The 12,712-nt window shown below is 44.5% G+C and overlaps 1 protein-coding gene across 1 annotated transcript in view; it reads right to left on the reverse strand.

The window, feature by feature from the left end:
* RGS7BP (regulator of G protein signaling 7 binding protein) overlaps positions 1 to 12,712 on the reverse strand; it is a 104,451-nt gene that overhangs the window by 2,772 nt on the left and 88,967 nt on the right. Inside the window, exon 5 of the mRNA XM_058731415.1 lies at positions 10,149 to 10,219. Within this exon, the coding sequence (XP_058587398.1) occupies positions 10,149 to 10,219 (71 nt within the window). The remainder of the gene's footprint in view (positions 1 to 10,148; positions 10,220 to 12,712) is intronic.

The following is a 12,712-nucleotide window of genomic DNA, read 5'->3' on the forward strand; positions in this document are numbered from 1 at the left end:
AAGCAATGTCAAATACTATATGCGAGCCTGATTTCTCAGGAGAATCTCTCAGAGATGAATCATGGTCTATTTAGAAAAAAAGAAATAATAACTCACTTTCCCATCAGTTTTAGGACTCTTACTTCTTTAACCACCAAATGATCGATAAACAACCTATCTGGGTAAGACAAAGGTACAGCAGACTGAAGAATAAAGAATTTTATCTGTTGGTATCTCTCTGAATACTGATTATGCTTTCTGAAATGCACGTGCACCAGGAATTTAATATTTCCTTGAACAGAATCACCAAAACTATGAAGACATTTATAGGGAAGAAAAAAATCTTATTTCTATTTAAGACCTGGAAGATCTATTTCCTGAATGCCCATATATCCTTCCATTTCTCCAAACATTTAAGACATTGGCATAGTGAGCTAATGGGTATTTATTTATATATTATAAAATGCAGTGCAGATAGATGTGTATTGTTCCCACTGCATGAGGAAATGCCTGCTACATGTTGTATTTACGAAAAAACTGTACATGTGTATCCTGTGGTGTCATGTTTGCTCCCACGTTCTCTCTCTTTTTTTAAAAAAAATATTTTTTAACGTTTATTCATTTTTGAGGACAGAGAGAGACAGAGCATGAGTGGGGAGGGGCGGGGAGAGAGGGAGACAGAATCCAAAGCAGGCTCCAGGCTCCGAGCTGTCAGCACACAGCCTGACCCGGGGCCTGAACACACGAACCATGAGATCATGACCTGAGCCGAAGTCGGACGCTCAACCGACTGAGCCACGCAGGCACCTCCCACATTCTCTTTTCTATGTATTAAAAGCATACAGGTATTGTGCACAGGTATTATGAGATTTCTATCAAGACTGACTTTTGTGCATTCGTTACAGCAAATCAAAAAAACCTTTTATGCTATTGAAATTCTCCTCACTCAGCCCTCTTTTTGTCTCTGCCTATCTATGGCTAGATAGATATGCACACATACATTCACTTGTGAGTGCTATATATACATGTGCACATACAGAGCACTCATAGGTGAATAGAAGTGTTAGAATTGATGAGAAAGTGCTCAGATGTTAAGCAAAGGACAGGCTGCCTATTAAGGATGACCGCTCGTTTGGGGCATCTTTTTGAGCATTTGTGACACCTTTGCCTAGCCCAGAGCTTATCTGATCATCACCTAGGGCTGAGGTGACACAAAAGCTCAAACAATCTTGGCAGAAATTCAGAGCAGCTTCCTACACCCTGGGAAGCTGACACCGGCAGTAAATGCTGAAATTCAGCAGCAGCAAGTCTGCTTGGAATGGTTTGGAGTGGATTCAGCTCCAAGGAAAGATGTCTTTCCACATTGATTGAAATCCTGTCTCTGAAATTATGGGCTGCCAAAAGGTTGTGAAGGAAATGGAATGTTTCCCCACTTGTGCTTCACTTTCTGGGCGAATTCACCTGACCTTGCTGGGAAACCTTTGATTTTTATTGTGAACATTTCAGACTTTTGTAGCATCTTTTCTCCAAAGTGCATATGCTCTGAGAGAACTGTAACCAAGGACAGTTTTAGATGTGAAAATGAAAAGTGGAGAAAGGAAAAGGGAGGGAGGAAAGCAGAGGAGAAAGTGAAAGAGAAGGAGAACAGGTAATTCAGCCATCAGCAAGTTAAAATCTTGGTCATTCAAAGCTTAATTCCTGGATACTACAAAAGCCAGGGACACTGCCGCCACGTAAGGCACTATGATACCACTTCTCTATTGCTCAGATTTCTTTTGCTAATAAAAGATTGGTTATACAGATGATATGTTAATAAACAGAATGACATAAAAATAAGATTGCAAATAATCAGCTGAGCATTTGAGTTTAACCCTTTTTTTAACGTTCATTTATTTTTGAGAGAGAGAGAGAGAGAGAGAAAGAGAGAAGGGGAGGGGCAGAGAGACAGAGAGAGAGGAAGCCACAGAATCCGAAGCAGGATCCAGGCTCTGAGCTGTCAGCACAGAGCCCAAGGAGGGCCTTGAACCCATGAACCGTGAGATCATGACCTGAGCCGAATTCTGTTGCTTAATCGACTGAGCCACCCAGGCTCAGTTTAAAGTTTAAAGCTATGTTCTCAGAATCCAGAGAAGTGCTCATAATGTAACTGTAGTTGCAAATTTCTACTCTAGAAGAAAAGGAGACCTTCAGCAAACTCAGGGGTTCTCAAACCTTAGCTGCATTAGCAACATCTGATAGCGTGTTCAAGTACAGCCTCACCTCTAGCATTTCTGAGTCAGTAGGTGTGGGGTGAGGCCAGAGAATTTGGATTGCTTAGAAGTTCCCAGACATGTTGATGTTGTTGGTCCTGAGGCCACACTATGAGAATCCCTGCATTAATCAAAGGCCTGCTAAGTACAGGCTCCATGTTGGGTGTTGAGGGTCCTAACAGAAAGGTGGTTCTTGGTCTCAAGGATGTTCACTTGAGTAACTATGAAGCTTTATTAGGAATACCATAAGAGAGATATGAATACAATGCTTTGAGAACTCTTAAGGGTGGACTTACTCCCAAGTGGAGGAGAAGGAAGAAGACAATTGTGGGAAATCATGGAGGTCTTGGTGTTCTTTCTGGGCCACAAGAGATGAGGAGAACTTGCAAATTTGGTGAAGGGGAAGATGGGCTTTCTGGATGGAGAAAACAGTGTGAACAAAGTCATAGAGGTCAAAGGCAACTTGAATTTTGTTCCAAGAAACAATCTAGTCTTGAATGAAGGGTGTATGAAGGAGGGAATAGTACAAAACAGAAATACATAGAATTCCTTAAATATGGCCATACCTTCTCTTGGCTCTCTGCCCTTACACACACCATTTCTTAGTCCTCCTTTCTTAGGCAAATGCCAATCCTCCTTCAAGATTAGCTTACAACTTTCTTTGACTGATTTCATAATGTTCTTCTGGTTTTCTTTTCAGTCCCCTCTGTAAACTGCAATTCTTTCCCCCTTGAAACTTAAATTTTGGTATTCTAGGATCTTCTCTATACCTACACTCTGTGGGGGGGTCTCGCTTCAATTACCATTATGCTGATGATGCTTCAATATGTATTTCCAGCCTCCCAGCTCACATGTCTCACCTCAGCATGATACTTGTATGCCTAGTGTTCACCACTGAGCATTGCTCTGGGAGTTCCTCCATCTCCAAAACTTCAATCATCCTCTATCTCTACCGTTCCTCCTCTGTTCTCTCTGACTTAGTGAATAGACACATCATTCACCTCGCTTTTCAAGTCTGAACCTGGGTTTCATCCTTGATTCTGCCTTCCCTCTTGTGCAGCCCATCAGTTGTTCACATCCTCTTCTCCAATCCCCTGGCCCTAGGTCAGATCTTAAGCATCTCTCACCTGGATTACTGCAACTATCTCCTAACTGAACCCCTCCAATGGCTTCAGGATAAAATCCAACCCCCCCCCCCTTTTATTTTTGAGAGAGAGAGAGAGAGAAAGAGAAAGAAAGAGAACAGGGGCAGGGAAGGGCAGAGGGAGAATCCCAAGCAGGCTCTAAACCCATTGCAGAGCTTGATCTCATGAACCGCGAGATCACGACCCAAGCAGACATCAAGAGTTGGATGCTTAACCTACTGAGCCACCAAGGTGCCCCAAATCCAAACCTCTTAACATAGCTTATAAGGGCCTTAATGATATAGATCCTCCTACCTCTCTAGTCTTTCATGTCTCTTTTCTAACCACTTTACCAACGAATGAAGTGCTTGTAGCTCAACAAAATGCCCTGCTCTTATGTCTCCTCCTATATCTTCACATATCTAGAAGCTTCTGCCTCGACTTTTTTTCATCTCTCTTTTTGTTTTTCTTTTTTCCACCTCTTTCTTTAAAAAAATTTATTTATTTATTTATTTATTTTTTTAATTTTTTTTTTCAACGTTTTTTATTTATTTTTGGGACAGAGAGAGACAGAGCATGAACGGGGGAGGGGCAGAGAGAGAGGGAGACACAGAATCGGAAACAGGCTCCAGGCTCCGAGCCATCAGCCCAGAGCCTGACGCGGGGCTCGAACTCACGGACCGCGAGATCGTGACCTGGCTGAAGTCGGACGCTTAACCGACTGCGCCACCCAGGCGCCCCTAAAAAAATTTTTTTTAATGTTTATTTATTTTTGAAGGAGAGAGAGACAGAATGTGAGTGGGGGAAGGGCAGAGAGAGAGGCAGACACAGAATCTGAAGCAGGCTCCAGGCTCTGAGCTGTCACACAGAGCCCAACGCGGGGCTCGAGCTCACAAACCGAGAGATCACGACCTGAGCGGAAGTCGGACGCTTAACCGACTGAGCCACCCAGGCGCCCCCACCTCTTTGGCTAACTGATTCATCCTAAGAAATCTCAACTCACTTTCCAAAAAGCAATCCCTGATATCAACAACCCTCTCCCCCATCTCACACCCCAGCCCCTTACAACTCCAATATGGCTAGATGAGAATCCAATATGTCTTTGTAGTGACCTGTAGCTATTATGGCACTGTTGTATTCTAAGCACTAGTTTCTTTGTCTTTCCAATAGTGTGTGTGTGTGTTTGCGTGTTAGTTGATTTTAGAATTCACATGCCCTACCCCCAAAACATTATCCCAAACTCTATGAAGGGAAGCATGTCATTTGGGAAGGCTTCACAGGTAATTCTCACCCAATTTGTTCTGTTGAGAGAGAGAGCCTCTAGGGGGAGAGATATCCCCAGCACCTGACACAGAACTTGGCACATTATAGGATACCATCACATGTTAGATGATGGTGGGGACACCAGATGTTAGGGAAAGAAGTCTGTTCTTCCTTTAGTAGACAATGAGTAGGCATGTAACGTTTGTGAGTAGGGGCTGAACATAGAGTAATGCATTAAGAAACTGATGTGTGAATTAACTGGAGCAGAGAGGGAAGTACATACGTCATACTGAATCCCGGATGAAAGATTGAAGAGATTACAAAGGATATGGGGCTCCTGGAGTAAAACTACCCAGAATAACATTCAGACACTAGACTGAAGCACACAAAGTCTTTATGTGAAGCCCTGGTGAAAGGACTTAAAAGGTCATCTCTAGGCTACCAGGTGGCATAACTGCCCAATGTTCTTTAGCTAGATATCAAACACTTCTGCTGACATGACTAGGATGGATACAGGGGGTCCAGGTTGGAGTGGATTGAGAGTATGAGTCTGGGGGAACTGTTCCTAGACCCAGTTTAGTCTGGAATAGCACTGTCTCCAGGAGGGGACCCATTCTAGAGCAGATTCAATTCCTGACTGATCCCCTTCAGACGGATTCTCACGTATGGTCTCAACAACCACATTCTAGGCAAGAGTGAATGTACAAACACACCCTACAGCATTCATTAAGTCAGAATTCTGGAAAAGGTGAAACTGTCTTTCAGGCCTAATTTATTTCTGCCACCTTGTTTTGTTTGATTACAACACGCATTTAGAAGATGCTTGTCCTTCACTCTCCAATCTCCTTTTAGCCTTTGTCAGTAACCTTGCAGGCTCCCCACAGGTGGTTCCATTTGTAATCCATTTGACACAGCAAGACTATCATAATTAATGAAGCTCCCTACAGCACTGCCAGTGACCCAGAATGTAGGACAGGAGAGGCGCTGAAGCAGTGGCAAGAACAGTGGGCTGAGAGCCAGGAGACCTGACCGTGGTCAGAAGCCTGCTGTGGAGCCGCGGCAGAAAGAGGACAGCTCACTTTTCTTTTGTGCATCTCTTTGTCTCCAGTCTTAAACGGGAAGGATGGGAAAGAAAAGGCACTGTCTGAAATGAGGGCATAATCGCTACCCATTAAAATTCTTGCTCTTGGCCACCTTCCTTTATTGGCCACTGAAAATCAATTTAAAACAAACTGTTGTTGAGTCAAGTTTTGATTGTGGTAGGAAAGGGGGGGAGATACGTTTGAACCCTTAAATGCTGAAATAAACATGGAAGTTTCTGAGTTGAGAACTAGGGTGGAGCCTGGAGAACAGGGGCATCTGAGCGTCTCCGTTGTAGAATCCCCCAGCACCTGCCTGGCAGGATTTTCACATGGTTGGAAAAAAGGGAACCAGTAGTGGTATCTTTTCCCTTTTCTCTCTCTGCTTCAGACCCACATGTAAATGGAATAAAAAGAGAAAGGAAAGAAAGAGCCAGAAAGAAAACAGATGGCTTTCTATAATGGTTTTCATCCAGTTACAAAGATGTTTTGACAATAAGGTCCTCGAGAAAAGAACTGGGATACATTTTTCCACATTTTACCCCACACCATTTCTTGCATGTATTAACCTAGACCTGTATAATAAACAGATCTGTGCAAAAGAATTCCAGGAAGGTCATGGGAAGCCCCTATGGTCTTTCTTGGTTTATGGAATCAGACAGAGGATCTGACCGATTTGTTCATTAAAATGGTGCCATATGCATCTGCTAAAAAAATGTTCCCAGAGGGACCCAAGAGACCTGCTCTCCTTCCTTCAGGGTTTCTCAGACCCTCTGATTCAGACTCACTACCCCCTTTCTCTACTGTTCAGCTCATAGTGACATCATGCTGTGAGTACCCATGAAACATGTAAAGAACAGAGATGTGGCATCACATGCTGAGGGTCCCATTTCTCCCCCAAGTGAAGAGATCTGAAATTACCTGAATTGAAGCCTTCACCTCAATTTTTTTTTTAATTTCAAAATCCTATTGCTTCATTCCCTCCTGAACAGGTCCTTGAATCTCCTAGGTTTTTCCTTTTTCTGCTCCACACAGATTTAAAGTTTAAATCTTGAATATCATTTATTTGGACTATGCCCTTTTCACTCATGGTTTTATTCACAGTACCAATCATTTATTATTATTATATTTGAAAAATATATTTAAAATTCTACTTTTTTCTTTTTATAAAAGTAATACAAAGTTATACAAAATATTTATACTTTTTTGACTATAAAAATGTCCTAGGTAAATAAAATGAAATTTCCATTTTTTCATTAGTGCACATTTTGGAAACTATTGGATGCATTTCATGAAATGTAGAGCAAATATTTTGGATGGTTTGACTTAAAATAGTGGCTACATGCCACACATAAATTCTTTCTGAGGGCTCTGGTACTCATCCTCCTGGGCTCCTGATTGTGAGGTACAGGGAGAGACCTCCATGCTGCTGACAGGGGGAACTTGTCAGACATATAAAGAAACTGAGAATAGCTTCAGACATGGCTCCAACTCCAAAGTCACAGAGACCGATGTTCTGTACTGCAGGCTCAAGATCAATGCGTGGTAGCAGGGGCTGTTCTATTTGATGAGAATGTGGCATTCTCCTGAGCTAGGTTGGGTGGGCCAGCTGGTAAAGAATACCAATACCAACAACAACAATAACAATAAAGCACCTGTCAGCATCTGCTCTCTGAAAGGTCCCTAGCAGACGTTCCACAAGCGGTGCTTCATTTAAACCTCAGGACAACCCTCTGAAGTAAATAATGCTATCATCTCCTTTTCAGGGCTGAGGAAAATGAAATGGCTGGATGTTAAACAGCTTGTTCCAGGGCACAAAGTTGGTAAGTGGGCAGGGCCAGCATTCAAACCCAAGCATCGCCTTAATCCAAAGTCCCTGGTCCCAACCACCATGCGGATTTCTAGCAACAGTCTTCCATGCTGTGGTCGGGGGGGCTCTCTCATCACTACACTGTGTCTGTAGAGGCCACTTTTAGGCAAACAGGCTTGTGAGGTGGAATGCAGAAAGGGCCCACGGCGACCACCTGGCTGAACACAGGCCCATCTATCAGGTGGCCACCTCAAAATAGCCATAGACCCTACCCCACCAATGGGCTACTTCCCACCAGGCACAGTTACCAAAAAAGGGAACATTCCATATGTCTCCATTCCTCCTCGTCTTCCCCCTTTAAAACCAGCCCCCACCCACCGCCTGGTTGCAGACAGCCTCTCCTCGGCTGTTCAGCCCGCGGCTTCCTTGAGGTGTAGGCCATAAACTTCTATCTCCTTTGTTCTGCCTCTGGTGAATCCCTTCATCTCCCAAGCCACTGGCTTCCACCTGATCGTCACCCTGCATTTGGGGGCCCCCATCTGATCTGACAGACACCCCATTTAGACACCGCAATGTCTGCTTCCGGGAACCACCGCAAGGCCTCTACACCACCACCCCTGTGGCTCAAGCCCGTTAGTCTGATTCTAGGCCCTTCAGGGGGGCTCCGAGTTAATTGATGCTCCGCACCCCTGCCTCTCATTTCCTTACACCCCGCCTCCCTGCCGTGGAGCTCAGGCCGCGCTACCTGTCGGCCTCTTCATCTGGTGTTCCCACTTGCACCTCTCCACCTTCTGCCACCTTCTGCTGCTCCCTGAGCCAGCAGACTCCCAGCTCTGCTGCCAAATCCTCTCAAAGGCAACCAGCACCCTGTCCTCCCTCCACCCAGGCTTTGATCAGGGGGAACCACAGGAGTTTCTTTCTTACTCTAAAAACCCTTTCCCCACCCTCTGGTTATGTCTCTCCGAAGCTGGTGCTTGCTTCACTTAACGCCGCTCTGGCCACGTAGGGGAACGTGCTCCTTCAAGTCCTTGGTACGGATCTTCAGACCCTGGGACTGCAAAGTTGGGCACAGATTGAACACACATTTATCGTGTATGCCGGGGGTTTTACTACCAGGTGCCAGGCATCGTTCTGGGTACAGAAGCTACAGTAATAGTTGACAAAAGCATATAGAGGCGGTTCCCTTATGGAAGTTTCACTCCAGTGAAAATACCTTTCCATTTCTGTGTGAAGGTGTATATTTCCATAGGCTAGCTCTGGAGACAGACTGCCTGGGACCACATCTTAACCATCTATTTACAGTCTGTGTGACCTTCGCAGAGTTAGCTAACCTCTCTTTGCCCCAGTTTCCTGTAAATTGGGAAACAGTCGTTATTTCCCTCAAAGGCGTTATTAGAGTTAAATAAGTTAATACAGTTAATCCATATAAAGTATTTAGAATAGTGGTTTGTGATATTGTGATTTATAGTAAGAAATATACGTTGGTCTCCCACCTCAATCCTGGCACAGAGCTCCTAAAAATCCCTGGAATTTCCTAAGTGATGACAGCGTAAAGGGGCCTTTTGTTATGTTAATGAGGTTACTTTCAAAAACTGCTTAAGGATGGGGGCTGGTTGCTAGGAGAATAACTCTGTGATCAGAGGGGTGGTACTTTCAGTCCCACCCCCAACCTCCGGGGAAGGGAAGGAACTGAAGACATTTCAATCACCAATGGCCAATGATTTATTTAATCAATCATGCCTACATAATGAAGCCTCCATAAAAACCAGCAAGGTTCAGAGGACAGGTTCAGAGGACTTCCAGGTTGGTGAACAGGTGGAGATCTGAGGACCATGGTGCACCTGGGAAGGGATGGAGTCTCCTTGTCCTTTCCCCACACTCTGTACTTGGCATCTGACATCTGGCTGTTCCTGAGGTATATCCTTTTACAATAAACTGGTGATCTACTGAGTAAAATGTTTCTCTGAATTCTGTGAGCCGCTGTAGCTGATTAACTAAATTCATGGAGGGGCCGTTGGAGTTTCTAACCTGTACATCCCAAGTGGTGGGGGAGGCCAGTCATGTGTAGCCCTTAACTTGGGGGATCTGGTGCTGTCTCCCTGTCTTGTCAGAATTCAGATGAATTGCAGAACACCCCGCTGGTGTCTCCTAATTGCTTGGTGGTGTGGAAAACCACCCCCACATATTGGAATTGGGTGTGGAACCACAGTGGCACAATGTGAGGTCTCAGTATATGTTATTATTACTTCTTTTAGATAAGTGAACATCTATATGGCAGAGAGCTTCCTTTGGAAGTTTCTTAAGTGTCCTCCTATAGGCCGTAAACTTCTTAAAGGCAAGGGCCAAGTTTCCAGTTCCTTTGTATCTGCCACTCCTGGTACAGTGCTTTCCACAGCATGGCAATGAATCCATGCCCTTGACTGACAGGGCCAGTAGAGGAGGCCTCTGCTTGAGGGTCAGAGCACAACTGTGCTCGCCTGAGGGACTCTGTTTTCATTATCATATCTTCTTGAAGAGAGAGGACTGTATATTCAATGCCTTCTATTGTTTGTGTAAAACAAACTTGTAATTTCTCAAGAAACAAGTCCCAAGGTTATCGTGTTAACAACATCCTCTGCCTCAAAGAAAAATGACGAGAACTTACCTTGATTTTTCAATGGTAAAGGCATAGTTTCCCTGAGTTTGCTTAAAAGGTTTTTCATTTCTCGCATGTCTCTGTAAAAGTGATAAAAAGAAAAAAATAATCAGCTGTAAATTTTTGAAATGCAATCCCAGTCTGTTGCGTGAGACAATTGACAGACAAGAGTCTGTGCTTAATTGTACAAGCTCTAGTTTCCAGTGGGCAAATATTGAATTTATTTTGTTTTTGTAAGAAAAAATATCTGAGATTGATGGCTCTGGAAGGAACAAGACTACTCTGGCTAACATTGCCGCAGGGCATTCTGCTGTGGGAGCCCTCCTCTTGCCTTCAGTGGGACCAGACTCTTCTCTGATAATGAGGACAGTATTGCCGTTGTATAAGAGGGAGGTCAAGGTCATGCAACTTGAGTAACAGAGGTACTCTGGGCAAAGCTGAGGCTGGGTGATGGTGCTCTCAGGCTTTATGGTCAGGAGGCTATTGTGGCTGTACAGGTTCACTTGTTAGTGTCTCATTATGGTGATTGAAAATCAGTGTAACACAGGTGTTAGGGATTTACAGGGCTCAACATTTATTAAATTGGCTTGGAATGTTGGGAGACTGACAAATTGTAAAACCTTCAGAGAAGCGCTCTTCACAATGGTTTGGGATGGGGGGGTGGGCGGTGGGGGTGGAGACAGAGAGAGAGAGAGAGAGAGAGAGAGAGAGAGAGAGAGAGGCAGGCAGGGAGAGAGAAGCACCTGGGAAAGCTGGACCTTCCTCTTGCCCGTAGGTAAGTCACTCCATACCTCCAACACCTCCCCTCCCTCGTCTTAGAGTGCATATGATCCTAAAACCGCCAAACGTGCAGCAGTAAGCCTGCTCAGGGGGCTTCCAGTCTGGGGTAAGGGTAAGGTGGACGTTTCAAGTCCTTGGGACCATAGTTCAGGTGGTCATCCACTGGACGTAGTGTTCTTGAAAGCACAGGACGTAGTGGTAGATTTCATTTACCAGTGCAAAAATCAGATTCATCTTTTAGTTCATTCCACAATAGGCAAGCAATAGCTGGTACTAAGGATTTAAGGAAGCTTATTTGAGAGTATAATCCTCAAGTTGAGGAAATTCTATCTACTAACTTATTTTTCTTTTGCTCTATGAAGAAAAAGAACCACTATTTAATCTTCGGTATGAAATCCCTCAGTTCTTTTCTTTTTCTTTTTTCTTTTAAGTAGGCTCCACACCCAAAGTGGAGCTTGAACTCACAATTGTGAGATTAAGAGTTACATGCTCTACTGACTGAGCCAACCAGGCACCCCTGCCTCTCAGTTCTTTTCTTGAAACACAACTATTCTCTTGAGTATGGTTGGAGGACCACTGGTCCTAGGGGAGGCCCGAGACCCCATAGTGTCTCTCCTTAAATATTGACTAATATGTAAAAAAGAACTCTTTCTCAGGAATAGCTGATTGGAAAAGGAGAGGAAAGCAGACTTGTGGATCAGGTATAGAAATAACACCTTTAAAAGCATTTAGAATTCTTTCCCATAGGTATGAGGAGATGTTTCTGGGGCAGTGATGCTAATAAGCTGCAAAGGATATTTCTAGAGAGAAAAGGTGAAAGTGGGGGAGGGGAAGAAAGGAAGGCAGGGCCCTACATCCAGAAGTGCAAGGAGCACATTCTGATTTTCTGTAAAATTCTCAAGGGCAGGTGGGATGGGAGGTGGGGAAGCACAGGGTGGGAATGGGCTAGGAATGCTGTATGTGAGACTCAGGCAGAGTCTCCTGGAAAGCGCCAATTCTCAGTCCTGGTGCTGCACTGGAGAATCACTTTATGCCGAGACTGCACCCCCCATGGGAGCGGTTTATGGGGACAGGGCTCAGGAATCAATGTTTTTTTGTTTTTTGTTTTTGTTTGTTTGTTTGTTGTTAATGTTTTATTTATTTTTGAGAGAGGGAGAGAGTGGGAGCGAGGGAGGGACAGAAAGAGGGGGGACAGAGGATCTAAAGCAGGCTCTGTGCAGACAGCAGCAAGCCTGATGCACAGCTTGAATTCACAAACTGTGAGATCATGACCTGAGCAGAGGCCGCCACTCAACCACCGACTGAGCCATCCAGGCGCCCTAGGAATCAGTGTTTTTAAAAAGCCCCCCTGGGGCATCAGGATGGCTCAGTCAGTTAAGCAGCCAACTTTGGCTCAGATCATGATCCTAGTCCGTGGGTTCGAGACCCACATTGGGCTCTGTGCAACAGCTGAGCCTGAAACCTGCTTCAGGTTCTGTGTCTCCTTCTCTCTCTGCCCCTCCTCCATTCACACTCTGTCCCTCTGTCTTTCTCTCTCTCAAAAATAAATAAACATTAGAAAAAAATTAAAAAAAAAAAAAAGCCCTCCTGGTGATTTTAATATGCCACCCAGGGTGAGATCCACTGATCTCCTAGGGCAGACAGAGGGGGAACCTAGGAAAAGCTGCTCTACCAGGCCAGGTCTCTTGTGCCCACTTGTCTCTGTCATTCCCACCTCCTTTGACCTGAATCTGACTTGAAGACTGAACTTCAAAACCGTGGGCTATACTCTCCTTTTTTTTTTTTTTTTTTTA

This window comes from Neofelis nebulosa, chromosome 1, assembly GCF_028018385.1.
Source record: "Neofelis nebulosa isolate mNeoNeb1 chromosome 1, mNeoNeb1.pri, whole genome shotgun sequence".
Taxonomy (NCBI): Eukaryota; Metazoa; Chordata; class Mammalia; order Carnivora; family Felidae; genus Neofelis; species Neofelis nebulosa.